Source organism: Echinops telfairi, unplaced genomic scaffold, assembly GCF_000313985.2.
Source record: "Echinops telfairi isolate 266 unplaced genomic scaffold, ASM31398v2 ScPeMD7_3;HRSCAF=10, whole genome shotgun sequence".
NCBI lineage: Eukaryota > Metazoa > Chordata > Mammalia > Afrosoricida > Tenrecidae > Echinops > Echinops telfairi.
This window is the reverse complement of record NW_022103899.1, coordinates 45064633-45092143: the sequence shown is the minus strand read 5'-3', so window position 1 is coordinate 45092143 and position 27511 is coordinate 45064633. Positions and strand designations below refer to the sequence as shown.

Here is a 27511-nt window from a genome sequence, read left to right as displayed (position 1 = left end):
GTCCTCATCTTGAAAACACTTGGAATTTAGGAAAGGGCAGAAAGACTTCTCCCTGTTTTATGAAGAGAGAAACTATTAACTATTCCCAAGCCTGGGAAGCTGAGCCCAAGTCACCCACTGGGTTAAGTAGGTTTCCAGTTAGATTAAGATTCTAACTAATAGGTCTTCCAAATACCTTTTTGTTAAATTGTACAACTTCCACAAATAGCTGCCCTTCTCCAACAGTTGGGATTCCTTATACAATGAAACTCCCCCAAGTATGAAAATGAGTGGTGAGGCCAGATATCTCAAAGAAACTCATTTTACCTCTGGGTTTAATCTTATCTTTTCCTAGCCCAGCTCCCCTGGCTTTCGCTTTCAAGTAGGTGACGACATAGAGCTATGTGAGATGAACGAATGCTGGAGGGTGGGAAACGACAGAAACACACTCCCAACCCAGGCCCCACACAAACCACGGGGGAGCCAGTGCTGAAACACCACCAAGAAGCTACAAGAAAGGTGGAGCTTCCCAACCCCTTACTATGGCAGTCCCAGCAGGTGAGACATGTCGTTTATTAAAAGAGTTTATAAACAGAGTTTAAAAAAGAAAGATATACTCCCCAACCCCACCCAAAGATGGGAATGCGGACTAAGGTCTGGGGACCCCCTCAACAACGGGGCTGATGGCTTATATCCCGAAAGCCTAGAGCTGGAAGTGGCTCTGTCTTTATCTCTGTCCCGGGGCCCGTACCCCGGAAGCAGGAACTTTCTGGGAAGATGATAAGCGGCGCTTAGAAAGGAAGAGATCTCTTGGGTAGAAGGTATTCTCCTCAGGTCCACTCTGGGGAGAAACAAAGCTCTGGCTGTAGGGAAAGAAGGAATCTTCTTGAAGTTCGCTGGGTGACATCATCCTGAACCTGCGAAGGAAAGAGCTTTCTGCACATATCTCTTCTAGTTTCTCATTCTGAGTTGAGTTGGCACCTTGTGTAAATCTCTTTAGTCTCTTTAGCTCTTGGTTGAGTTGGCGGCTGGTGTAGTAGAAAAAGGAAAGCTGGAAACTGTAGGGCAAGGAAGGTTGGAGGCTTGGACCCCAGGAATCTGGAATCACGTGCTGTGGCTTGGCCTCAGGAGGTGAATAAGTTTCCTGCAGTGCTTAGCAGAGGCAGGTCTGGGACTGCTGCTATTGGGTGACACGAACTGATTGCCCAGCGAGAGCAAGGCTAATTTCTCACTGGCACCCAGGGACACCAGCACCTGTGGGTCAGAGAGCAGATGACAAAACAGGGCATGAGACTCAGGAACAATAGTTTCTGGGGCGCAGAGAAATTCCCATGGGCCCGGAAGTTCCAACTCTAAGATAGGAAGGAAGAAGAAAGGGGGTCTGGGGGACTTGCAATAGATGATGTGGGAGAAGAGATTTACTTACATTCTCTTTGGTTAGGCCATGAAGCCAAGGAACCAAGGGCCCATGCTCTTGAGGGAATGCATGCAGCAGCAGCAGGAGGCCCACAGATCTGAAGTGCAGTCTGGGGTCCAGACCAGTGGGTCCCAACTGCAGGACCATCATGGATCTCTTTTATTATCTCCCCATTGGATGGTCAGGAATTCTGAAAATATCATCACCGTCCCACCACCATTTCCATTCTGCAGGAACCACTAAATGTTACCCCATTGTACTGCTATAAGCGAGTGGGTGATTTCCATTGAGCTCTTTATATATTGGAACTGAGCAGAAGAGGCAGAATGAAGTCATGGTTAAGAGTATGGGTTCTGGACTTAGACTTCTGAGTTCCAAAGTCCAATTCTACCTACTAACTTTGTAAGATGGACAAGTTACTAAGAGCTTTGTGCCTGAATTTTCTAATGCTCAAAATGAGAACAGTAATAGCTTAAACCAGATAACAAAAGGAAAAATATTGAGCATCGTGCTGTTCACATGAGTGGTATAGTGGAATTAATTACTTAGGACTCTTCCATCAACTCCTCTAGAATTCCCACTAAGTGACTGTGGTAGTTACATAATCTGTTGACAACTTGAGATGATTAAGAGTTAAGGGGTCATTCAGTTAGCCTGTCATTCAGATCACAGCTTGATGACCTCATTCAGAGGCGCTAGGGATAGAAATAGCTTGCTGGAGTTGGGACACACACACACACTCCCCGGGAGTCATTCCTGTTGACAAGCTACATGGAGCTATGCTGATGGCAGCCAGAGTCTTGGAGCTGAAGGAGCCACATGGAGACCCACACCAGCGCTAAGATGCTTCCACCACCACTGGAGCCACAAAACTTTCCACCCACTGGCCTATGATCTTCCTGCACTCGGCATCATTGCATGTGTTGCAGGAATCTGAAGAGTAATTTATAGACTGGTACTGGACATATGGGCTTCATATTGGACTTAAGGACTTGATCTGGACTGGGCTGGGATGTTTTCTTAATGTACAATTACTCTTTATATAAAGCTCTCTCCTATACACAGATGAGTGTCTATGAATTTGTTTCTCTAGTCAACCCAGACAAACATAGTGACTGTGTGGGACCGTGCATATACGGCATAGAGGATGCTACTTGGGAATTAGTCAGTTTTGCCATTCCCCTAGGTATACGAAAACCACTCCAGAAACAGAAAGAGCAACTACCAGGACGGTCAAGAAAAAAGAGCCACCAGGGGAGCATGGGCAAGAGCCCTTGCTGGAATGGCAGAGGAAGCGAAGGAGACCACAGCATGGAGACCATGAGGCAGAGCAGAGGGGCAACAGCAAGCCTGTGAGTCACAGTGGCAGGCCTCCTGGCCAACAGAACCAGTCAAGAGGCTAAGGGACCAGACAGAGAGTGGGCTGCTGGCTGAGAAGAGGCACTGCTGTGAACCAAAGACTGCATCCTTTATGCTTTCTGAGCCCGGCTTGGGTAACCTGTGAACTTCTCTAACAAAGCCACATATTGGTGAATACTGTCTGGGAGTGCTGTGTGGTCAATGCAATGGATTATCCAACCCAGTAACGAAGCAGAGCGGCGCGGGAGGGAGGCATGGTTGACTGAAGAACAGAGAGGAGGACGGCGGTGGAGGCATTGTGTCTGACCAGCCTGGGGCTGGTGTTGAGTTGGATTTTTTTTCCTCCCTTCTGAAGTTAGTGGAGGTCAGATGTGGCCCGGGCCATATCCTCAGCAAGTTGAGTACCAAGAAAGATGGTTATCACCTTCATGGCCGTCAGAACGAGGCCACTCTACACTTCAACATCTCCTACTCTTCCCCTCTCCATCCTGCACCTCTTCTAGAAAACATGGAGCTGGCCTTGAGATTCCAGGCATTGCCCTGCCCAGGGAGGCCCTCCATCCAGGTCCTTTCCCTTCTTCAGGGTGGGGAGTGATAAGTGAGAACCCCCTGGGAGGGACAAGGTTTGGGTTTCTGCATGGCCCGGTTCCTTAGAAACTACTGCAGACAAATGTTGTGCCTACAGAGACCCTGACCATCCAAGGCCCCTAAGCTCCCCAGTGTGGTGTACCTGATGGATGCAGGGCTCCTGCTGGAGGCTCCGGAGGGCAATGAGCGCAGCCTCCTTCACATTTGGCTGAGGGTCTCCACATGCCATCTCTAGGAGCCGTTGGGGTACTTGGCACTGTAACAACTCCTCCCCGAGTCCCTCAGGCCCCAAGTTGCCCAGAGCGGATGCAGCATTGCGCCGGATGCCAGCCTGAGGATCTCCCAGCAGCTGGGTCAAACTGGGCACTGCAGCTGCCAGGGCGGATCCCAGGGGACCAGCCTGGTACGCTGCATTTCCCACAGCAAAACTGGCATTGCGCCGCACAGCAGGGTCCTTATCTCCAAGCCCCAGCAGCAGCAGGTTGAGAAGTCCAGCCTGGCTCTGTAGTGCCCCACGCAGGGCCATGCTGTGCTGGAGCAAGTGTCCCAAGAGACCATAGATGCGGGTGCGCACGGAATTCCTTGGATGGCCCAGGAGGCTGCGCAGGGGCCGATAGGATTCATCAGAGCCAGCCAGGAGTTCTTGGACAAAAGACACGTGGCTGGGGGTCAGTACCCGGGCTGCGTGAGCCAGCAGGGAAAGAAGGTCAGAGGTGAGCAGTGGCTGGTCACCCAAGAGGGCATCTGAGAAGAAGGAGGTGAAGGTGCTGGGGGAGGACGCCACAGCATTCACAAACTGGCTGAGAGACGTGGGTTCGGTGAGGGCCAGGCGTGTGAGGAGACTCATTGGCAGCTCAACTTGTGGAAGCAGAAGATGATGGCAGCAGACCTGGGGAGATGGGGGGACGCAGAGAAAAGGCGTGATGTGAGACAGAGAGCTCTTGCATCTCGTAGCTAGAAGGAGCCCGAGAGCTGGGAGAGAGGAAAGTCAAGCTATGGTGAGAAATACCACGGCCGAGTTGGCTCACGCCCACCCCAGCACCCAGAAAAGACACAAGCTGGCACCCCGTCTGCGGGGTCTTGCCAAGTTCGTCCCTTGCTCGGTGAGGACTTGGTCTCTCTGCCTCCTAAAGATCCACTGCTTCATGCCATGGAGAGGCGGAGAAGTGATTCCTGGCCACTGGGTTGAGTCTCGAGGGGCCCTAGACTAGCATACCTTCCCTCACTGTGGGCCCATAAAGTCCAGACAAGAGGCTGATGGGAAAAAGAGATAGCAGCCCCAGTTCTGACCATGGGCCTCTGTTCAGGGCTGACTACTTTCTCCCCTCCAGCTGCTAGATCAAGCCAGACACCACACTCTGCTGGGGGGGGGGGGCAGGGAGCCTAGGAAGTGACGGAGAGCACACTGCACTGAGTGTGGCCCTCTCCCTCTCCCACGGTCAGGCCTGGAGAGCTTCTCAAGTACCTGCAGAAGGTGGGCAGCGACTTGCGAATCTCTGAGGTCAGCCAAGATGCCCACAAGGAGGTTGGCATCCACATCCAGGGCGAAGGGGAAGCAGAGAAGCTGGCAGACAGAGAGCACCACCGCTGGGAGGAGCTCAGCGCCGTGAGGCCTGTGGAGCAGGATGGGGAAGGTGACACTTGGAAAGGGTCTTGGGCCCTTTATCCCCTTGATAATTCTATTCTCGTTCTTTTCAAATTTGCTTCTCCAGTTTCTCCTTCCTTCCCGATCTCAGCAATCCGGGATCTTGGCCTAATCCTCCTTCCATTTCTTGCCTCACAGCTCAAGCTGCCGCCCACTTCTTTCCTGCCTTCCCTCCTCCAACCCTGACTGCAGATTCCCAGGCTCTGCCCCATGTGTGTCCCTCCTCCAGCTCACACTCACGCCCGGGCTAGCTGTTGCAGGAAGCTGTCCGAGAGCAGGTGTGTCAGGGTGGACATGAGGATACTTCCATGCTGAGACAGGTGGCTCAGGCATAACTGGGGCTCCTGGGTGAAGGTGGCCACGGCCAGGCTCAGGAGGGCCGCCATGCCTGGAAACATGGATAATGGAGCCCAGCAGGGCCCAGGGGCCCCGGGTTCTGGGTCCCCCAGGATGCCTGGTTCCATTCCTGAGCAGCACCAGTGCAGACTATGCCGCGTTCCCCCACCTGAAAAGGGATCATGGAGGAGGCCGTGCTGCTAGAACATTACCTTGGGGTGAGATCAGCGTCCAGTCTGGCACTGGGCTTTGTGGATGGGGCAGTAAGAGTTCATCCTCTTGCATAGAGACCTCCTTGGGCAGCCTCAGGGCCATGGAGAAGCGGTGCCACAAAACAGTCCACATTTCCGAATGCACCAAATCCCGTATCAGGCTAGTCTTCCCCTGTGGGAGCAGCATTGGGAGAGGGTGGGGGTGACATGAGGTCAAAGCTCCAGATGCCGGTTTCACCCCTGTCTTCAGCCTCTGAGGACAGGAAATCTGGTTTCCCACCGAGGTGGTTTCCCCAGGCATTTTATTTCCCTCTCCCATCACCCCTCAGTCCTGACCTCAACCCAGGAGAGCATCTGCTGAGAGTTCCCTCGGACACCCAAGGGGTGGGTCACTCCAAACAGCCCACACCGGGCCAGCTGGGCCCAGTCGATCGCAGTAGTTTTGAGAAGAGAGGTGGGTGGCGGTTGCTTCTTTATCCCCCTTATCCAGTGGCTCCCCTTCCTACCCACCCATCCCGGGATGGCCCTATACCTGGGTGAGGAGCTGCAGTAGCAGGATGAGGAGGCCGTCATAAAACCCAGAGCCACCAGGTGGAGCCAGTCGGACCTGTTGAGAGGGCAGAAGGTATGCAGACCCTTAAGAGATGAGGCAGCCCCACAGGCCTGTGCACCCAACTCCTCATCCGGGAGGATGGTCCACCCCTGACCTGTGGCAGCAGGAAGAGGTTAGGACTTAGGAGTCTTGGTCCTAGGCTATTCAGTCAAAGGATACTCTGTCCTGAGGACATGCACAGCCCGGCAGGGTATGCAGGTGAATTCCTGAAGTGTTCCCAGAAGGACCTCAACCACTTTGTCTATCTTTCAGAGAAAGAGCTGGAGAAGTCAAGTGCCAACCACAGTTGGAAGGGGAAGGGCAGTCCCCCCCACTGAGTGTGAGCTTCTGGAGGAGGAGGGGACTGACGAAGGCAGGGCAAGCTTACTCCTTGGAGCTCACTCCTCTGACTCAGCGGGGCCGAGCTAGGGAGGAGCCACGGCTAGGAAAGGAAGGATGTCATGACTCCTCACTGCTTTCCTGGTGTTTGATCCGCAGACAGCACGCCTGTGCCTTCCCTGGCAGACCTCACCTCTGCAGGGGCAGACAGGGCATGTGTGGCTGCAGCCATCCATTCCACAGGCTGGAGGTCAAGGGTCACTCCTTGATGACAAAGCTGCTCCATCAGACAGGCCGCTGCGTTCTGTGGGAGAGGGCAAGGAGCAGAAGGAATGTCTGAATCAGAGCGGCATCCAAGACAGGCCGAGAAAGAACCGGGCTCTACCCTGGTCCCGATGAACACCCCCAGAGACAACTGCAAATAGGGTGCTGACTGCCCTGCTCCCCCAAGAGGCTAGAGGCAGGGCGAAGCAGGGGAGAAGTACAGAGGCTGGAAACTCACCCCGAGAGAAACAACATGTGAGTGGGTGAAGAGAGCAGCCGTCTCGCTGCCCAGCCTCTCCAGCCTGGAATGAGGGGGTGGGGGTGGGGTGGCCGTATGAGTGGCCTTCCCTCACCCGTGGGCAGCAGGCACTCCACTCAGGCTGCATGCCCACCCCCATAGCAGAAAGGTGGGTGGACTCAGAGTCTGTTTTTGTCGAAAAACCTGCACTCTCTCTGTCCCAGTCCTTTTTCTAAGGGCAATCCGCCCACCCTATTCTGTGGCAGGGATAGATGTGTGGAGTGGAGGTTTCAGAGGAAAGACCCTACTTTAGGACTCACCCAGACGGCAGAGCTTGGAGTCGAAGGACAAGAAGGGAGAGGAGGTAGAGTGTCACTTCAACTGACTCTTCCCAGTCTGCAACTTTGACCTAGAAAAGAAAGCTGAGTTCTCAGCGAAACCTCTGGAGAAGGTGCTGCGCACCCCATCCCCCTGCCCCCGCCAAGATCCCCATGGTGCTGCTGGTCTACCTGGCCCTGGACCAACATCAGCAGAGACTCCAAGGCCAGGGGCTCTTGGCCAAGCACACGGCACAAGTGCTCACTGACGTGGCAGCAGGAGTAGAGAACCTGCGGGAGCAAGGAGGCGCGGTTAGCAGGCAGGGTGGCCTCTGGGTTCGGGCGGAAAGGCTCAGGGGAGAGGCAGGCCAGTCTCTCGGCACATTCTCACACTTGAGGCCACTTCTGCCTCTTCTCAGAGAGAGAGAATCTTTCTCTAGTCCTGATGAGGGCTGGATCATAGTGGGCCGCCTCGGTCAGAGAACTAATCTGAAAACAAAAGGTGTCCTCCAAAGGGGGAGGGAGGATGGCTCTCAACTGCTGGCTCTCCATCATCCCCTCTCTCTCAAGATCTCCTTTGAGAAGCCCTGGGAGGGCAGTACCTTGAGAAGGTGTAGGCACAGGATCGGGTGCTGCAATCCAGAGATGAGGGACGGCCTCAGCTGGCTGCCGTTTTCAGTCAGTTGACTTGCCAAGTACCGAGAGATCTAAAGGGACAAACAGCATTCACCTCTCCAGTTGGCTAGGCCACCTAACTCCTTACCAGCCACTTCTCCAGGTTCACTAGGAACCTATGACCCCATGGGATTCACAGCCTTCATGACCAAAGGGAAGGCCAACTTTGGCCCAAATGTAGGCAGGGCTGGAGGACAGTGGTGCTGGCCCCCTAGGAGTGGGACGCCTGCGCCCTGCAGGAAGCATCACAGGCCGCTTCAGACAGCAGCCCTACCGGGCTGGGTCACTTATCACCGAGCTGCCCCTCAGCAGCCGGCCAACAGCCCTGGGACTCTGGCTGCACCCGCTCCTGCAGGAGCCCCGGCCCAGGCTGGGAGCGTGCTTCCAGAGCACTGAGTAAAGGGAGGCAGGAAACTCAGGCCGGAGAAGCTTCTGTCTTTCTGCCTGTCTGAGACACTGGGCCTCTTCGTCCCATTTGGGAAGAGCAGGAAATTGCCTCTCCAACCTGTTCCTTGGCTTCCCAGCAGCCGGGCAGCCCCACTGGAGCAGTGCATATGGCGGCCAGTGCAGAGGAAATGGCTCCGGGTAGATCCTCACTCTGCTCCCGCAGGGACTGGCTCACTTGTGGGGCTCCTGCGGAGAAAGGCAAAGATGCAGGCTGAGTTCGGGTGTCTCCTCTTAGATCCCCATATATTTCCTAACTTCACAGCAACTTACAGAGCGCCCTCTCAATGCCTGGCACGATGCTAGCAGGCAGCAGTAGCAAGGGCTATAGTCAAGGGATCTCTGGTTTGCCCTGGGTACCTGGGGGTGTATGGAAGGGGAGCTGTGGAAGCGTCAAACCATGAAGGAGCCCATCTAGCACGGCCCGCTGGGTTGTCAGCAGGCTGGAGTAAAAGGCGTTGGTGATGGCCTGGCTGTTGCCATCCATGGTTTCACACAAAACAGTCAAGCACTGAAGGGAGACAAAGGCAGTATTAGCATCAGGGTGCTGGGAAGCTGAGTGGGCTTAGTGTAAGCAGCAAGAGTCCCTAAGAACCTAAGAGACGAGGATTAAAACACAACACGGGAACAACCAACTGTCTAATTGTGAGCATTCCGGACACTGGAAAAAAAAAAGCATTGTGGTTGTCACATTTCAAAGACTTCTCTCTGACTGGCTGCTACCTGATACTTCTCAAAGTGTTAACCGTGAACCACAAGCATAAGAATTCCTGAGGACTCCTGGATCCCTCCCCAGCAGCTGCACTGGGTTAGCATTTCAGGAGGTAGCATGTTTATTCTAAGTGCTCCATATTATCCACTGCACAGTGACATCTGAGACGTGCTGGCCAATAGCAACATGTCGCTGCTGGATGGTCCATGACTCGGCTACACTGGGCCAAACTTTTAATGAGCTTCTTGACTTTTAAAAGGGAGGGGCATTCGTGCAGGCTCTCAGTAGAGAAGGGTCAGATGGCCGCCTAGCTGTGTTTCCCACTGGGAATGGGAAGGACAACCAGGCTGCTGCTCACCGCCTCTGTTCTCAGCCAGAACTTAGCTGTTGGCTTATTCGCTCCCCCACCTCCCATTCTTCTGCCCCTCACCTCCAGAAGCCACCTTGGTTACGTCCTCAGAAATAAACCAGGTGGGGACCTGCTAGGTGATCTATAAGGCCCTTCAAGGAGATACAGTATTTGCGATTGCTTTTCCAGGTCTCCCAATAGTTCCTTAGCGTTGGGAGCACTCTCTTACTCATGTGGTCCTGGTGGGGGCACATTGTCTACCAGACTCGCTTGGCAGGGCCCTGTGAGTCAGAAGGAAGAGGCTGGGGGAACAGATGACAGCGGGGGAGGCGGTGGAGCAGATTACCATCAGGCTGTCCCTCCGCAGGGTCTGCTCAGAGTCATCTGGTTGGGCCAGGAGTTTCCCCAGCAAGTCCAGAAAGTGGTTGGCCGCCTCCTGAAACACCTGTAGGCTAGGGAGGGAAAATGAGCCCCTGGTTTCTTCTCTTCGCTCTCGCAAATGCCCAGGGGTGGTGACCGGGCCAGTTCTGGGCCAGAAGAGACCCTGCAGGGGCACCCATCAAACTGCACCTTCATGTCACCCCCACCAGATATACATATCTGGTCCCAAACACACACCCTCCTAGTCAGTCACATCTTGACCTTTCATTTAGGGTGTGGGTACTACTGATTCTTAGAACTTGAAGTTCTGGAGGCAAAGGTGGAGGTGTCTCAAGGTCTTTCAGGGGCCACTGGACTCTGAGGAGGTCATTCGTTACTCCCTAAACCTGACACCCATCACAGGTTAGGCTCTTCTCATTGAGCCTCTTTGAGATGGAGAGGGGCAGAAATCAGGTTAAGACGGGAGCCAAAATGGCTGACCGAGAAAAAGTGCCTTTCACCCTACCTGTCGCTTGTCTGGCCCCTCTCCAGGTTGAAGGTGCAGGCAAAGTAGGCCTGAATCGCAGTCAGCAGCTCCCTTAAGAAGGCCCCATACCAAGATTGCTGCCAGGCAAGAGGGAGGGAGAGTATGAAAAAAAACAAACAGGTCTGAACAGAAGGTGCAGCAGGAGGAGGGGGGCCCAATGCGGGCAGAGCGTGGCTCTGGGATATCAAGAGTGGGCCTGAAAATGTCCCTTTAGGCCTGCACCAGAGTTGGGAATTTGCCAGGCTTTGTAGGATTGGTTTTCCAAACTTTCCAAACAAATCAATTTTGAAAAGTCCCAAGGAACACCCAGGTCACTATTTCTCAGCAGAACGTGGCTTTCCAGCCTCCTGGGTTTAGGCCCTCTTCACTGCTCCTCTCTTCTGGCTCTGTACGTGTCCCCTGCCCTCTCAGCACTGCAGTGCAGGACCCGGCCTGGGAAGTAGAGGTGCAGCCCTACACCGAGTCTCAATCCCAGCCGTGCCACTTACTACTCCGTGACCACTGACACAGCGGTGACTGTCCGTGAGGCAGATAACCCCTGAATCTCAGTGCCTGGCTCAGAAACACCTGCCCAAGAAAGCTACAGTCCCACATGGCAGCAATGGGCAGGCGCTGCGCGCCCCCCCCCCCCTTATACTGGACATGTGCGCGCCTGTTGTCCTACCCGCCACTATTCTGTGTAGCCACACACACAGTCACGACCCTGAAGGGTATGACCTCCCTGGCCCCAGAGTTTGCAATTCCTCACCTGCTGGGTTGAGGGAGGAGGAAGGAGAAAGGGGGCATTTGGGCCACACAGGTATGGCAGGAGGGAAGAGAGCGCCAAGAGGAGGCCTTGTCTGTCAGCCTTGAGAGCACCTGGCCTGCTCACCTGAGGGATGCCGGGATTCTCCTGGCTATGTTTGAAGAGGTTCAGCAGAAGTTCAGGAAGCCCTGCCTCCCGGCAGAAGGAATACAAGACCTGAGAGTCACTGCAGCTAGTCAGGAGATTGATTAGCACCTGGAGCACAGGGAGGAGGTGAGCAGCACCTTCTGGGATGCCCTTCAGGACCTGGGAGTTGGGGGGTGGGGGTGGAGGTTGGGGGGAGAGACAGGGATCATTGTCACCCTCAGAGACAGAACACCACACTTACCAAGTCTCCCGAGGAGGGTGGTCAGGGAGAGCAAGTCTAGCTCCTTCCCCTGGAAGCCCAAGAGCCAGAGGAGAAGGAGAGCAGGGGCATGATGCCAGGGAAGAGGCTTAGCGCTCACTAGCTTTCCTGAACAGAGAACCACAGTGACCCCGGCGTGGACTCCGGTCCTACAGATCTGCCAGACCCAGGGTCAACTCTTATCTGCTCCTGCCCTCCTCTACTCCGTACATTAAAAAAAAAAGTCTAAAAACGAAAAACAATGTTATTCAACACCAGACAAAAGAGGCTTCATGGGAAAATTCCATTCTCTCTCAAGTCTCTCTCTTTCATAACATTCTTGAAGTCCCCTTGTATCCAACTCTAGATCAGGGGCCGACAAACGATGGCCAGTAGGCCAATCCAGCCTACCACTGAATTTCTGTATAGCCCACAGGCAACGGGCACTCTCAGATTTTAAAATGGCAGGCGGAGAGAAGTAACAAAAGTAGTCAGTGATTTACAGTATGCCATTCACTGTTCTAGATATTTGCTTTCCTTTGCGCACATCATCTTTGGGAAGTCAGTACTACTGCCCATCATCTGGAGGAGATGATGGAAGCATCTACATGGGCTAAGTGAGTCATTAAAGGCCACACAGCTCATGAGGAGTTCGGCTGGAACTCAAATCCAGAGAGTCTTGCCCCCAGAGGCAAAGCTCTTAACCTGATCCACTACACAGTCTGAGGATAGCAGGCAAGCGCCAAAAGGGAGGGGGCTCAGTGCCAAGGAAATGTGACAGGGAAAGGAGACTCTTCAAGGAATGGTGTCAGGCTATTTGAATGTAAAAAGAGAATAGCTTAGACCCTCAACTAACAACAGACATGAAACTTTACTCAAAACAGACCAGGCAACTTAAATGTAGGAGCTAAAACTCCCGTGGGTGAAAAGGGGTACAATCTTCAGGGGCTTGGATCTGAAAAAGATCTCCTGGATCAAGGAGACAAGCATACCCCACAAGGGGAGCAGATGGCAATGTGGGCCGCATCAAATCCACAACCCAGATCTTCAGATGAGCTGATGAGGATGGAAAGACAACCCAGAGACTGGTGGAGGCCGGGGGTGAGGTGGGCATATAGGTAAACCTCCGTAATGTCCCTTCGGGCAGTCAGTCTCTGATTGTGGTCCCATGAGGGGTTTTTGGTGGAAAAAGGAAAGGAGCTTTCCTTTTTTTTTTTTTTTTCCAGCTTTACAAAGAGATGTTTATTTTATCATAGGCAAGGTTAATTTGTTTGGAGAAATGTAAAATAGGTGTTCAATTGATCATCTCTAGTGGGAGGGAGTGGTCTCTTCTCAACATCTGGAGTGCCCCTCTCCCTTGGAGATCTCCAAGGGTCTTGGCATCGATGTTCCAGAGTCCAGAAGGTTCCCAAGGCAGGGAGGGAACTTGCATTCCCAAAATAGGCTTTTCTCTGCCTTTCCTCTTGTGTGGGTACTCAGATCCTGTCTGTCTGCTGGCCTCTCTGTTCATGTCTTTACAAGAGAGATGTGAAGCCAGCAGGGGTGGACTGGGGTGAAGCTGCTGATGTCAGATACTTCCTGTGATCTTCACCTCCAGATGGCCACATTATCATAGCAAAGACCACGTCATGCTCATGACGCTAGTCCCAATCGATCCCATATGCATCAGAAACATGAATCAGAGGTGAGGACTGAGAGGACACGGTAAGGAAGGTGAGCTGTCTATGTGTATGATGACTGCATCCCAATCTCGGTCAGGACTGCTGCCAGCAAAGCTTACAGAGAGAGGCTCGCAGGCTTGCAGGGTCACCCTGAGCGCCTGCAATACCTCTACAAGAGCATCCTGGCACAGAGAGGCTTGGGAATCCTCATAGTAATCCTGAGGGACAGGGAGCTCCAGAAGGGAGAGCTTGCACAGTGGCCAAGTGTGATGAAGTAGGCCCTGCAGGACAGCCATGGAGAAGGAGTTTCCACCTAACACCAAAATACAGTACTGAGCAAGGAACAGTGGCCCAGAGCAGGCTGTAAGGCACTGACCTCAGAGTCATCGATCTCACAGTCAGCTACGTTCAGGTGGGTCAGGGTGGCTGAGACCCTCTCCAGCAGACTTGGGAAGGATCCACAGCTGAAGTCTGCACTGAGCGCACCACTCAGAGCTAGGGACCTTAGGTGGCTGGTGCAGGGACGCGAGCACAGACTTCTCATGTCAGCGTCCAAAGGCACGCAGTACGATAAGGTAAGGGACTCCAAGGGGGCTGGCAGACAACTAAGCAGCTGGTCGAGTTGTTCATCCTTGAAGAAGACCGATTCCAGGATGAGGTGCTAGGGCTGATGCAGACCGAGGAGGTGAGAGGTCAGTTTTTCAAGTAGCTCCTGCACCTTATCCATGCTATCTGCTCCTGGGGGACCCAGGATTATTCCAGTGAGATGGAGTGTGCTGCATTGACCCGTCTGGGCCAAGTAAGGAAGAAACCAGTCGAGGGTGTGCACGTCCCATCTGCAGTGCAATACCACCTCTTTTACAGAGACCAGCTGCACCGTGTTCAGGATCTCCTCCATAATGGGAAGTTGTGGGAGACCAACAAATTCTAGCTACCTACAGCACAGGGGTGGCAGGTCCTTTCCCTGCTGGACTCTTTCCATGAGGCAGGTGAGCACTTCATCTGGGTCTGTTTCAACAAAACGCAGGACTGTGAGCAGCGCCATGGAAGCCAAAGGCTGAGGCTTCTCCCCTGAACTGGAATCCTTCCCTGTATGAGTCATAGTGCTGGGCTGGGTGGTTACTGGATCTTCTGACGAGGTCACAGAGGCAATGGATTTGGTTCCAGACCATACTTTCCAGAAGTTTGTGTCAGTGTTCAGGCATGCATCCAGCACTCTCAGTTGGCATCTCCTGGGGTGAACATTTGGGGTAAGCAGTTTATCAAAACCATCCAGGACAGCCTTGAAGATATCCTGGTGAGAATGCCCAGACTCCATGAGTGCCCCTAGTGGGAGCCGGATAAAAGGCCAGGCCTGCACCATAGATTCCACTGTCTCTCGGATGACAGCTGCATGAACAAGGGTGGGTTGAGTTCCGTGGGCAGCCGCTCCAGTGCAGCAATGGCCGGGGCCTCATCCTGCAATATGCTCTGGTGGCAAGGTCCAGGAGCCTGGGTGGGTTCCTGCTGCTCATGCTGATCAATCTGTCCCAAAGGGAGTCCTGACAGTAGTAGAGGCTGGCAAGAGGCTGGATACTTCCTCAGACTCAAGTGGGTCCTGAAGTTGTAAAATCCAAGATAGGCAGGGCCCATGGTGGGCAGTGACCTCAGCAGCTTATCAATCTGGCTAGACCAGAGGATGTACACCGGTAGAGATGGGAAGTGGAAACACAGGGAATCCAGGACAGATGGAGCTCTCCTTTTGTTTATTATTTTCCCCCAACAGTCTTAAAAACCCCAGCTTCCAAACCCAGTCTCGTGCAGCACTGGAGCACAGCAGGATACAGGCAGGTGAGGCTCTGGTGTGGGCTCTCTGGCAGGCAGGCCAGCTCCACTCCTCTAGTCTTGCCAACAGACGCTCCAGCGGTAGCAGCAGTGGCGGCAGCAATAAGGATAGCCAGAAGCGTGCTCCCATAGGTCTCCCCCCACCTCCCATAGGTCTTAATCTGGTGTTTGCACAACATCCAAATCACACAACATCCTCTTTCGCGGAACTAACAGTGGACGATAAGTGATGAATACATGTACTTTCAAATATTATGCCTTGTATCCAGAACAGAAAAGAGGTATCACAACTCAAGAAGATGGAAAACCAAGGAAATATTTTGCAAAGGATCTGAATAGATAACTCACCAAAAAAAGATAGCCAAACGGCTAATAAGTACATGAAAAGATGCTCAAGATCATTAGTCACTGTTGTGGTTGTTAGAGGCATTGGTTCCTTCAGCCTCATAGCGACTCAAAGGACAACAGAAAGGCCCACTGCCAGGTCTTGCACATGGTCGAGTCCACTGTCGCAACCTCCGTGTCAACCAATCTCGTTGGAGGTCTTCCTATTTTTGGTGACTCTCCACTCTACCGAGCATGATGCCTGTCGTCAGAGATTGGTCTCACAATAGCATGCTGAAAGCACGCAAGACAAAGTCTCACCATTCTAGCTTGTAAGGAGCATTGTTCTGGCTGAACTTTTTCCAACATGGAATTGTTTATTCTTCTCGTATTCCATTGTACTTTCAATCTTTTTCATAGACACCATGATTCAAGTGCATTCTTCTTGTTTTCCTTCTTCGTTGTCACTGTAAAAAAAAAGTCTTGTGCATCAGATTTGCCCAAAACAAGGTGTCATTATGTTGCTTGACTACTGCTTGCATAAGCCTTGCCTGTGGACCCAAGGAAAAAGAAACCTCTGACAACGTCCATCTTTTCTCAGTTTATCATGATGTCTATGGTCATCAAGGACATGGGTTTTCTTTACGTTGAATTGCAACTCATCCTGAAAGCTGAATGCTTTGATCACCCCTCAGCAAGTGCCTCAAGCCTTCCTTGTTTTCTCAAGCAGAGTTGTGTCAACCGCACATCAAAGGCTTATGAACCTTCCTCCAATCCTGACACTGCATTCTTCTTCATAGTCTAGCTTCTGAGATTATTTGCTAAGTACTCAGATTGAATAAGGATGGTGAAAAGATACAACCTGATGCACACCTTTCCTGATTTTAAACTATACCGCCTTCCTTTGTTCTATTCAAACAATTTGCCTCTTGATCCATGTGCAGGTTCTGCAAGAGCACAAGGGAGTGTTCTAGAATTTCCATTATTTGGGATTTTATCCATAGTCTGTAATGGTCTACAGTTGAATGTCTTTTCATAACCAAAAACACAAGCATCTTTCTGGTACTCTGTGCTTTGAGTCAAGATCCATCTGACATCAGCAATGATATTCTTCATGCCACATCCTTGTCTGAATGACCTGAATTTCTGGCAGCTCCCTATTGGTGTTTTGCTGTAATCATTTAAAAAATTATCCTTAGCAAATTTTATTTGCATGTGATATTAATAATATTGTTAGAGAATTTTCAAATTTGGTTGGGTCATCTTTCTTAGGAATGGGTACAAGTATGGATCTCTTCCAGGTGGCTAGGCACCTAGCTCTCTTTCAAATTTCTTGGCGTAGATTAGTGAGTGCTTCTAGTGTTTCATCAGCTTACTGAAGCAATTCAGTTGGTATTCCATCAATTCCTGGAGCCTTCAGTGCAGCTTGGGCTTCTTGCTTCAGTATCACTGGTTCTTGATCATATGCTACCTCTTGAAAAAGTTGACTATTGACCAGTTTTTTGTTGTGTGTTTTTTTAATACACTGACTTCCATTGTCTTTTGATGATTCCTACATTCATTCCTACAGCAATACTTTGCCCACAGAATTCTTCCACATTGCAACTTCAGTCTTAAATTTTTCAGCTTGAGGAATGCTGAGCATGTTCTTTTTTCATTTTGGTTTTTAACTCTAGGTCTTTGCGCATTTCATTTATAGTACTTTACTTTGTTTTCTTGAGATGCCCTTTGAAAATTTCTGTTTAGTTCTTTTTATTCATCACCTCTTACATTCTCTTTAGCTGCTCTACATTCAAGAGCAAGCTTCAGAGTCTCTTCGGGCGTTCCTTTAGATCTGTCTTTCTTGTCCTTTTAATGGTCTTTTGCTTTCTTCCTGTACCTTGTTCTTGATGCCATACTACAGTTTGCAGGTCTTCTGTCAGAAGTATTCAATGTGTCAAATCTGTTGTTGCGATGTTCTCAAAATTCAGGTGGAATATACTCAAGAATATTTTTATTCTGGTGGACTTATTTTCAATTTCTTTAGTTTCAACCTGAATTTACATATGCACAATTGATGGTCTGTTTCACAGTCAGTCCCTGGTCTCAATTTGGTTGCCAATATTGAGCTTCTCTGTCATCTCTTCCCACAGATATAGTCAATCTGGTTCCTGGGTATTCTGTTTGATAAGGCCCATGTGTAGAGTCATCATTTATGTCCTTGAAAAAAAGTATTTGCAATGAAAAATTTATTGGTCTTGCAAAAGTCTATCATGCTATCCCCAGCCTCATTTCTATCATTAATGTCATATTTTTCAACGACTGTTTCTTCCTCTACTCTCAACTTTTGCATTCAAATCACCAAAAATTATCAATGTACCTTGATTGAATGTTTGATCAAATTCAGATGAAAGAAACTGGTAAAATTATTCAATGTCTTCATCATTAGCTTATTGGTAAATTTGAATAATAGTTGTATTAACTTGACTTCCTCGTAGGCATACAAATATTATCCTATCACAATTATACTTCAGGATAGATCTCAAAATGTTCTTTTTGATAATGACTGCAACACCATTTCTCTTGAATTTGTCATTCCTAGTATAACAAACCATATATATAATTGTCTGATTCAAACTGACCAATAACAATTTCAGTCCACCAATGACTATAATATTAACCTTTATGCGTTCTGTTTCACTTTTGATGACTTCTAATTTTCCCAGACGTATACATCATACATTCCATGTTGCATATTTTAATGAATGCTTGCATCTGTTTCTTCTCATTTGGAGTCATGCCTCATCAACAGATGAAAGTCTTGGAAGCTTTATTTCATCCATGTCATTCTGGCTGACTCTATGAGAAGGCAGCTCTTGCTCAAGACATATTTTGAGTGTCTTCCAAGCTGCACGGCTCATCTACCAGCACTGTATCTGACAACAGTCCACTGCTACTCAGAAGGGTTCCAGTGGCTAATCCCTCCAGAGTTGGCAGCCCATTCCTTCTTCATAGCCTCTTTTTAGTCTGGAAGCTCTGCTGAAACTTGCTCATGCTGGGTGACTCTGCCGGCATGTGAAATCCCAATGACATAGCTTCCAGAATCACAGGAATATGATAATGAAGTATGATAAAATGACAGACAAATGGTGGATTCCGACTCATAAGTGACCCTGTATAAGGTATCCAAGTCTGTACATTTTTATCGGAGAAAATAGCCTTATTTTTCTCGCTCGTAGCAGCTGATGGGTTTGAACAACTGGCTTACCTGACCACACTATTAGAGCTCCTTTTCACACTTATTAGAAGGCTACAGTCAGAAAGACAGAAAACAACAAATGCTAACATGATCTGTAGAAATGGAAAGTCCCAGTGTGAATGTAAAATGGCACAGTTCAGAAAACAGTTTGGCAGTTTCTTCCTGAAATATAATTTTACTATATGACCTAGCCATCACATTCCTAGGTATCTACCCAAGAAAAATGAAAACATTTGGCCTGACAAAGATTTGAACTTACTTTATATAGTAGTGCTATTCCTAAAAGTCAAAGAGTGAGAACAATCCAAATGTCCATCAAAATGTGATCCATCAAAATAATGGAATACTACTCAGCAATAAAAAGGGAAACAAAGTACTGAAAAGGGGCCACAAAGTGAGTGACCCTCAAAAACATGCTGCAGGGGCGGTGCATTATTTAATGTGCCTCATTGAGCCAAAGTCTCTAAGAATCTACCTTTTCCTGCATGGGTCTGGTAAGAAGATGGGGAAAGATACTGATAGGATTCACCTATGAGTGATTGTGAATAGGGTCCCCTAGAAAGCCATCCTGACACGAGTAAAAGGAGCCTCCTGAGAAGCAGGAGGAGGGATCTCATTACCAATAAGAGCCAAGAGCACAGTACAGCAGGTCCTCTGGACCTGAGATCTGTAAACAGTGAACCTCCTGGATCTAGAAAACAGCTGTGACATCGGCAGAACCAGGAACCAGAGCATGGAACAGAGTGATGGACTTCCCAATCCTCAGAGTGAGTAAAGCTGAGTTCTTTTGCACAGGAGGTATCTTTGTGAAGCGGGGTGACTCTGGGTGCTTAATTAGGGGAGCTGGGCTTGCTTACCCATAGAAGAGAAGCTGAGTGCCCTTGGGCTGAGGCTTACTAGGATGGAGTGCCTCTCGGCACTTACATCAGGGAGCTGGGGCTGCTGACCCACAGATCTTGAGCTGAACGCTTTGAGGTTGAGGCTTACAGCAGAGTGATAGGTATGCCCCCTGGGTCCCTATTAGCAACCCTGAAAGGGTTTTAAGGACTCTCTGTAGCATGTTCCGATGCACATGGAGATAAAACTGTTCTCAAATTGGATGATGATGCTAGTTTCACCAGTTGGTACATTTCCCCAAATCATCGACTTGTACATTAAAAGTGAGAAAATTGTATGGGATTCATATGATACCTCGAAAAAGTCACTAACAGAATTCACGAGGAAGAGGGGGCCAGCCTCTGGGGAGGGAAGTGCTGTCTCCCAACGAAGGAACCTCACTCATGTCATTAGTAGACTTGAATTATGAAAAAAAAATTATATATCCAATTACTTTATAGCAGTCTCCAGTTTTGCCTTTTGGCTTGTACAGCCTAAACATTTCCCATCTGGCCCTTCACAGGAAAAGTGTGTCGACCCCTGCTCTAGATAAGACACCTATCCCTTTAGAAACCAGAGAAGCTTGAAACCTGCTTTCTGGGCTACAGCGGGAGATTAGCAAGCCTCCTGGGCTAGGAGCATTGGAAAGAAACAAACTCCATTCTGACTCAACTGTCCCAGAGGGTTTCCCAGGCTGTCACTCTTGCCGGAAGCAGACGGCCTCCTCATCTTCCTCCCATGGAGTGGCGGGCAGGCTCGAGCCACCCAGCGCTCAACCCGTGGCACCATCAGGACCCCCTTTCTCATTCTGTTAATATATTTTTTTATCCTGCCTTGTCTGTGAAAACAGTCTCAAGTGTCACCCCCATCTCCTTCTGCTGGTCACCTGCCCTCCGGCCTCTTGGAGCTGCTTCTGGACGCGCTGGCAGAAGTCAGGATTGCACAGCAGGCTGAGCGGGGCCTTCAGCTGAGTGGGCAAGGGCTTGGTGCTCTCTAGCAGGTGCTGCCATTCCTTGTCACTGTCTGGTTCCTGAGGCAAAGGGGAGTGAGAAGGGTCAGGAGGACATTGTCAAGCTTAAAAGAAAACTTCTGACCCAGGGGGCGCAAACCCCTGGGACCCTTGAAATAACGTCAGGAACCCCCTGACTCCTCTGGCACAGGTGTTTTTGGTTTGGGTTTTGTCAATGACTGGTTTTAAGAAGCCCAGTTGGTCAACGTGAGGGCCCTTGAAAAGTCTCCTGGAGAACACTGGCCCATGTGTGCCATTATACAGCCAACCGTGAAGGAACTAATGGAGGGCACTCCCAAATGGTTGTTTAAAGGTGGTGGTGCCTGTCACAAGTGTGTCCCCTGAAACAAGTCATGAGGAAATTATCACACTGAGGGACTCTACAGAACTGTGAGTCTGGCAGACAAAGAAAGTACAGGCCCGGCTCCAGGTGAGAGGAGACCAATGAGTGACAACAAATAGATGCAATGTGCAGTGTCTGGCCGATCCGGGGCCAGGAAAACACTTCTTTTTTGCTTGCTATAAGAAACATTGCTGGATGGAGCAATGGTGACATTTGAATACAGATTGGAGAGTAGGTAACAACAGCCTTACATTTATGTTAAACTTCTGATTCTTATAATGTACGGTGATCGTGCAGGTGAATGACATTGTTCTCAAAAAACACCTCATCCCACCCCCAAATCCAAACCCACTGCCATGGAGATGATTCCAGACATGATAGGACAGAGTAGAACTGTCTCAGTGGGTTTCTGAAGCCGTAAATCTATACAAAAGCAGACTGCCACATTTTCCTCCTGAAGAAGTAGCTGGTGAGTTTGAACTGCTAACCTTTACCCCTAACAGTTGAGTGTTTAATAACCACTACACTGACAGAGATCCTTAGAAAACAATGTTTTCATAAAGAAAGAAACAATGATAGATAAAGAAATAGTTCAGAAAGAGGGTTGTGTGCATATATATATTTACATATATATATATACACACACACATACATATACGAAGGAGCTTCTAAAAGTTCGTGAAAAAACTCCATTATCTTTTAACTCCATTTTCCCATGAACTTAAAACAAACAAAAAAGTTTATTGACATGCTCGATGGCATGAATCTATTTGTGAGAATTAGGTTTATTGTGCCAACGAGGACTCTGTAGAAACATGTAGGTGGAGTTTAATCAGGTCACAGCTTAATTGGAGGGCAACTGAGATCAATGCTTTCCGAGGCTAGCCTCCCTGGTGATCAGACCAGCGTACTGAGCTAGTTATTTGCCTCAACTGTGTGCTACACTGCCTGTGGGCTGAGCCAACCTGTGGATCGTGCTGCCTTGCCATGGTTCACTAGAACTTGAGACCCAATCAAGGCCTGCTTCACCATGCTCCCATGCTACCCCACCCCGCTGCCTTCGGACCTTTGCCTGTCTTGCCTGAGGTCAGACTCATCTATCTGCTTCCTTGACCTTGGACAAATAGCCCATTCATGAACTGAAGGACCTTAAGTATATTACCTGTTCCATGAAAGTGGGTTGAACTGAGTCCTCTCTACTGTTGTGTGGATTAATTAGCCATTATATGCCTTCTTATTACATAAATAAATATATATATAAAAAATCATAAGTGTCCTGGTTTTGTTTCTCTAGAGAACCCTGGCTAACACACTATTAAGGAGAATTGTACAAACTCCCACAAATTTTGAAGTTCCCCATATAAACATAGAAATAAAATTATAAAGCAAAGGTGGTGAAAGGTTAGCAAAACAGGGGAGAGAGGTTTACAGGAATTCTTTATAGTATTCTTACCATGTCTCTGTACATTTGAAATTACTACAAGAGGAAAAGATAACACCCTAAACGAGACCAAAGATTGAGGTAACACAAGCTGACCTGATGCAGGAAAGCCCTCTAAACAAATCATGTGGTAAAAGAGCCATGGGATGGAACAAACCAGTTCAGTATGAAGTCGGTGATGTCAAAACAAGATCAAACTGGGTTCTTCTAACTGTGCCTGTATGTGAAAGGCACAGGGAGTTTGGAGGGAGGCAGGCTGAATTGATTAACAGTGGTCACCTTTGAAACAGGTAAGGTTCATGGGCACAGAGGGTTTTCATTTTTACCTACATGTTCTGACTTCTGATAATTAGGCGTTCAGATACTGAGCAATTAAAATCTAAACATTCATGACAAGAGTACCATTTTTAATGCAGAAGGAACTCACACTTAGATTGGGAATCACGGGTCTAGGAAGACATCAAGCCAGACCCAAAGGCCCCTAGCAGAAGGCTGAAAAGAATCCCTAAGGCTCACCTCATTTTCTAGATCTACTGCATCCATGGTCTTCTGGTCCACCACCTCTGGTCTCGGCTCCGGGAAAGCCTGTTCTTGATCTGCAGTGATCTGAGGCTCCCTAACAGAGGACACGGATGAGCAGGGTAATAAGCTCCTGACTGGTGAGGCTTGGGCTCATTAACTTTCCCCTTCCCCAAGGCTCAGGCAAGGAAAGAGCAAGTCATATAAGGCTTGGCGCCGGCTTCTGAGCTGTGGCCAGGATGGGATATGTGAGCACTATGGACAAATCCCTGGGATCTCAGTCTCAAGCCTCTTCTGGCAGTTTGCACCAGTGGCTCTCAATTCTGACAACTTGCCCTTCTGGTCAGAGATGGTCCTCCCCCTTTTGGTTAATGCACAACCGAGACACAGAGAGGGAAGTCCCCACATTTCTGATCCATCGGCAAAATGTGTGGAATCAGAACCCAAGCACCCAGGACCAGGACTCCCAGAGCCCTGTCCAGATTTAAGCAGCGTTCAGTGCCCAGGACCATGTTGTAATTGCTTTGGCTAAAGTAAAAACTCTGCAAGATCCTTGACCGTACATAAACCCCTAGGTAAGTTCTGCTCACCAAGGTGTGGAGGGGGCGTCTCCAGGCCCCCACTCAGCCCAGTTGCTCTGCATTTCTGAGGCCAAGATCCCAGCCAAGAGGCTTGGTTCCTGAGGGGTGGTCCTTAGCCTGGGCAGAGCCACCTTGCTGGTCTTGTCCTCTTGCTCAAGCGCAGGCGCAGTCTTCTGGTGATTCTGTGGGAGGAGGGTGGCAGACCCTGGATCAGAACCACAGGGGAAGATGACTCCCATTGGCGGTCTTTTCCCACTCCTGGAAAGTCCCTCTTCTCCCATTTTCCCACTCACTAGCCTGGTCATGTCTCGTGACCTGCTCTGCCCCACGCACCTTCTGCTTGGCCTCCTCAGCCATGCGTTTACGTGCCTGACGCAAGACACGCAATCCATTACCCCTGGGGGCCAGCCGATGTGCCTGTTGGTCCTTTAGGACCTGCAGCTCTGGAGGGAGGCGGCTGGTGAACGGTGTGCCCAAGCCCAGGGCCGCTGGCTCCGTTATTACTGCAGGAAGAAGGGGAAGATGTGGTCAGACAGGTGTCTCCTCTGTTTCTGCGGGCCTCTGTGGAAGGAGATCATTTTGGCAAAGTGGCCAACAGCGAGGGAGTTTACAAGAGAAGTGGCAAGGCTAGGGAAAGGGCTAGGAGGAAAATTCAAGCTGGTGGAGGAAGCACGGGGTGCCGGACGCAGGGGCTTGGGTCCTGGGGTACATATTTAGAAGACTATTGGGGTAGTGCAACAGCCCTGGGAGTCCTGTTGACTCACTGGTGACGTGGCCAGCAATGAAGGGGTGATGTAAGAGATCTGGCCAGGACAGCCGCTGCTGGGGGTCCTTGGTGAGCAGTCCCTGCAGGAAGTTCTGTGGAGAGAGAAATACACCATCAGCCCTCTGCTTTGATCAGGCTCTCTCTCATCAGCAGAACTGGCAAAACCGAGGCGCCCTATGCCCTGCTGTGCAGCACACCAGCTGGTCTGGATCCCAGCCCTTCCTCACCCTTGCCTTAGCATTTTGGAGCCCCAGAGGTGAGAAACAGAAACCTCCCTACCACGAGCTTTGTGAGGAAGGGAGAAAAGTGTCACCTTCACCATCGTTGGTAGAAAACAACCACTTTGCCCTCCTGTTGATGAGGGTGTACTTGTGGCTGGGTCGGAACAGATGCACTCATGGTTAAAACCACACTCGCACACACAAGCCACTATGTAAAGATGTATCTGGGAGCACTCAAAACTAGGACTATCTCTCTCTCAGCAAGTCTTCGGACGGAGGAGGGGCAAGGAGAATGTCTCCAAAAAGGGTACATCTGCTATGAGGATTCCTTGGGGAAATCCTCAATTGGGCCTGAAACAGAAATAGAAGCTACTAGTAGATTATGATCCCAGCTCTGAAAGACAGACGGCAGGTGAGTGTAACAAAGCTCTGCCCAAAGGAAGAATGAATTTCCTTCTGATAAGTTCTATCTCCCAAATAGGTTAGAAAGGATCCCTGGTGGGAGCTACGATCTGCAAAGTCTGCCTTTCAGTTTGAAACCACCAGCCACTCCTAGGGAGAAAAACAGGGCTTTCTATTCCTGTAAAGAGAGACAGTCTCCGAAATTCACAGTTGTACCTGGTCCTATAGGGTCACTGTGGGTCGACACCGACTCAACAGCAGTGATAAATAGGCTAGGGAGGCACTTGTTCCCTCTTATCTTCATAAAGCAAGGGGAATGTCGGAATGGCTTCCATGCAAGAAGGTGATATTTAAGTCTCATGGAAGGCCGAACATCTTCCCCTAGAGAAGAATTTGAGGCAGAACTCCTCCCCTTCCCCTTCACAAAAAAAGGCAGTGTGTGGGAAACTAACACTGAGGGAAATATGAACAGGATGATATTCCCTAACTTATAACAGAGGGAATCTGGAAAGCTAAATTAGAGATAAAATCCAAGCACATTATCTTGTTTTACATGCCAGCCCCACAGATTCTCCCCTAGCAGCTAGGCTACCTTCAAGTGAGCACATGGTCGATTCTGTCTCCCTGGATTAGCAAACACTCTTTGATTATCAACTCCCACCAAGGCACCCCTATTTGCCCTCATGCCTTCCCCCAGTGCAGGTATTGGGTTTCCTCACCTGCGAGCTCAGGGACTTTACTGTGGTTACCACCCTCCTTGTGACGGATACAACTACTGAATATGCATGTCTTACAAAGATCCCAAGACAGTGAAGATTTCCTCTGGCCTCTCCTCCTCCTGCTCTCTGTGCGGACCTGGCTGCTGAGATTGTGGCCATCCAGGAGGTGAGCAAGCTACCACAGAATGTGTCTTGACTCCATTATTTAACTTTCTCTCCTATCTTCTATGACTTTACTATAATCTTTATATATTATCGCCGTACAATTGCACCTACGTACCCGTGATATTGTCAGAGGCTGGTTACTCTGACAGCAGGGGACGCCAGCCTGAGACTTAGCAGTAATGAACAGGTACCACCTCTTTCATCCGCCCCTAATTTCTGACCCACCCAGCCAGAAGTCTGAAGATTCCTTCTCTCTGGCAGAGGACTTAAAGCTGGCAGCATACCATCTAACTATCCCTGGGACATTGCATCTGAGGGAATATAAATGGGCTGAAGGACAGATGGAAGGACCAATTCTTGTTTCTGTTCTCTTGAAATGACTGCTCATTGCGCCAAAAGGAAAGCCTGGCCCGAAGAGGGGCTGCCATTGCCAACTGTGGCAGACCTGACCACAGCCGAGCAGATGAGCCCCCGCAGCAGCAAAGCAAGCCTGCTCTGGCCCAGCTCTTTCAGTAAGCTCTGTCATTTTTAGAAATTATTGTTTCCCAGGAAAGGGGCAGGGGATCGGAGCCATATTCCTGATACGAAAGTGGTCTCCTTTGTCTATCCCTTACCTTGAAGCAAGGGCTAATGGTCGAGGGCCAGCGCACAGGGTCCTTGAGGATGAGGCTGACCAGCTCAAAGATGCTCGTGGTGTAGAAGGGAGGGGTGCCGACAGCCAGTTCGTATAGTATGCAGCCCACAGACCAGAGGTCTGCCGTGTGGTCATACGGCCGCTCCTCCACCAGCTCTGGAGACATGTACAGTGGGGTACCTTTGATGGATGTCAGCACCATGGTGTTGGTGCTCATTGCCCGGGCAAACCTGCAGCAGACGACGGGAGGGAGGGAGGGAGGGAGGGAAGTGGAGAGGGAGACGGTATCACTAGAAATCAGACCTGGTCATGGCATGAGACAGCCCACGCCTAAAGCAAGAAAGCCCCTTTGCTGAGATTCCAAAAGATCCAACGAGAGGCAGGCCCAGGTAAGGCAAGTGTTCAGGCGAAGACTCCCCCAATGCTGGACGCCTAGAAGGGAGCGCAGAAGCCTCACCCAAAGTCACAGAGCTTGATGCCGCCCCCCTTGGCCAGCAGGATGTTCTGCGGCTTCATGTCACGGTGCAGGATTCGGTGGGAGTGGAGGTAGTACAGGGCCGACACCAACTGGGCAGCGATGGCCTGAACCTAGAGTCAGGCAGGAAGAAGAAAAGCAAAGCAAGGCTGGTTGAAGGCGCCTGCTGGAGAGGCCAAAAACCCTCCCCATCCTACTGTGGGTCCTGGGGATCCTGCCCCCCGCAGCTTTCCTCCAGAGCTTCACACTGGAGCTGCCTTGGCGTTTCCTTCTTCTCCAGTCAACCATTTCATTCGTTCGTTCATTCAACCCCTGGATGTCATTCACGAGTACTACTACCGTGATCAGTTAGTTTCATCATTTGTAAAGGGACAACAAGGACACCACCAACTTCACGGACTAGACTCACTGTGTGGATTAAACGAGTTGATCCATCTAGTATTCTGCCTGGTGCCTGACATCTCCCAAGGGTTCCATATGCATTACCCATTGCCTTCGAGTGGATTCTGAGTCAGATAGAGCAGAACCTCCCCAGGAGGGTTCGTAGACAATAGACCTTATGGACCCAGACTGGGGGTGGGGGAGTCAAACTTAACCTCTGTTAGCAGCCAAGTGCTTAACTACTGTGCAACCAGGACTCCTGCCGATGCATGTTACTGAACCAAATCCACGACCACCAAGCTGATGTTGAATCAGAGCACCCCTATAGGACAGAAGGGAACTGTCCCTTTGGGTTTTCAAGGCTGTCTTATCTGTATGGTTGCAGAATGCCCCATCTTCTGCCCCTGGAGCCACTGGGAGAGTTGAACT

General features: G+C 50.1%; 1 protein-coding gene across 2 annotated transcripts in view; it reads right to left on the bottom strand.

The window, feature by feature from the left end:
• Positions 1-512: 512 nt before the first annotated feature.
• STK36 (serine/threonine kinase 36) overlaps positions 513-27511 on the bottom strand; it is a 30085-nt gene continuing 3086 nt past the window's right edge. For both annotated transcript variants that reach the window (XM_045296220.1, XM_004701607.2), the window contains 23 exons: positions 26684-26814; positions 26207-26456; positions 24084-24177; positions 23653-23822; positions 23329-23501; positions 22736-22835; positions 20313-20456; positions 11245-11424; positions 10353-10450; positions 9813-9918; positions 8766-8916; positions 8467-8594; positions 7889-7993; positions 7479-7577; positions 7290-7378; positions 6970-7033; positions 6661-6771; positions 6069-6143; positions 5537-5708; positions 5229-5376; positions 4809-4956; positions 3486-4232; positions 513-1233 (listed from right to left, as the gene is read on the bottom strand). In XM_045296220.1, coding sequence (XP_045152155.1) covers positions 1084-1233; positions 3486-4232; positions 4809-4956; positions 5229-5376; positions 5537-5708; positions 6069-6143; positions 6661-6771; positions 6970-7033; positions 7290-7378; positions 7479-7577; positions 7889-7993; positions 8467-8594; positions 8766-8916; positions 9813-9918; positions 10353-10450; positions 11245-11424; positions 20313-20456; positions 22736-22835; positions 23329-23501; positions 23653-23822; positions 24084-24177; positions 26207-26456; positions 26684-26814 — 3633 coding nt within the window. In that variant the 3' untranslated portion in view covers positions 513-1083. The remainder of the gene's footprint in view (positions 1234-3485; positions 4233-4808; positions 4957-5228; positions 5377-5536; positions 5709-6068; positions 6144-6660; positions 6772-6969; positions 7034-7289; positions 7379-7478; positions 7578-7888; positions 7994-8466; positions 8595-8765; positions 8917-9812; positions 9919-10352; positions 10451-11244; positions 11425-20312; positions 20457-22735; positions 22836-23328; positions 23502-23652; positions 23823-24083; positions 24178-26206; positions 26457-26683; positions 26815-27511) is intronic.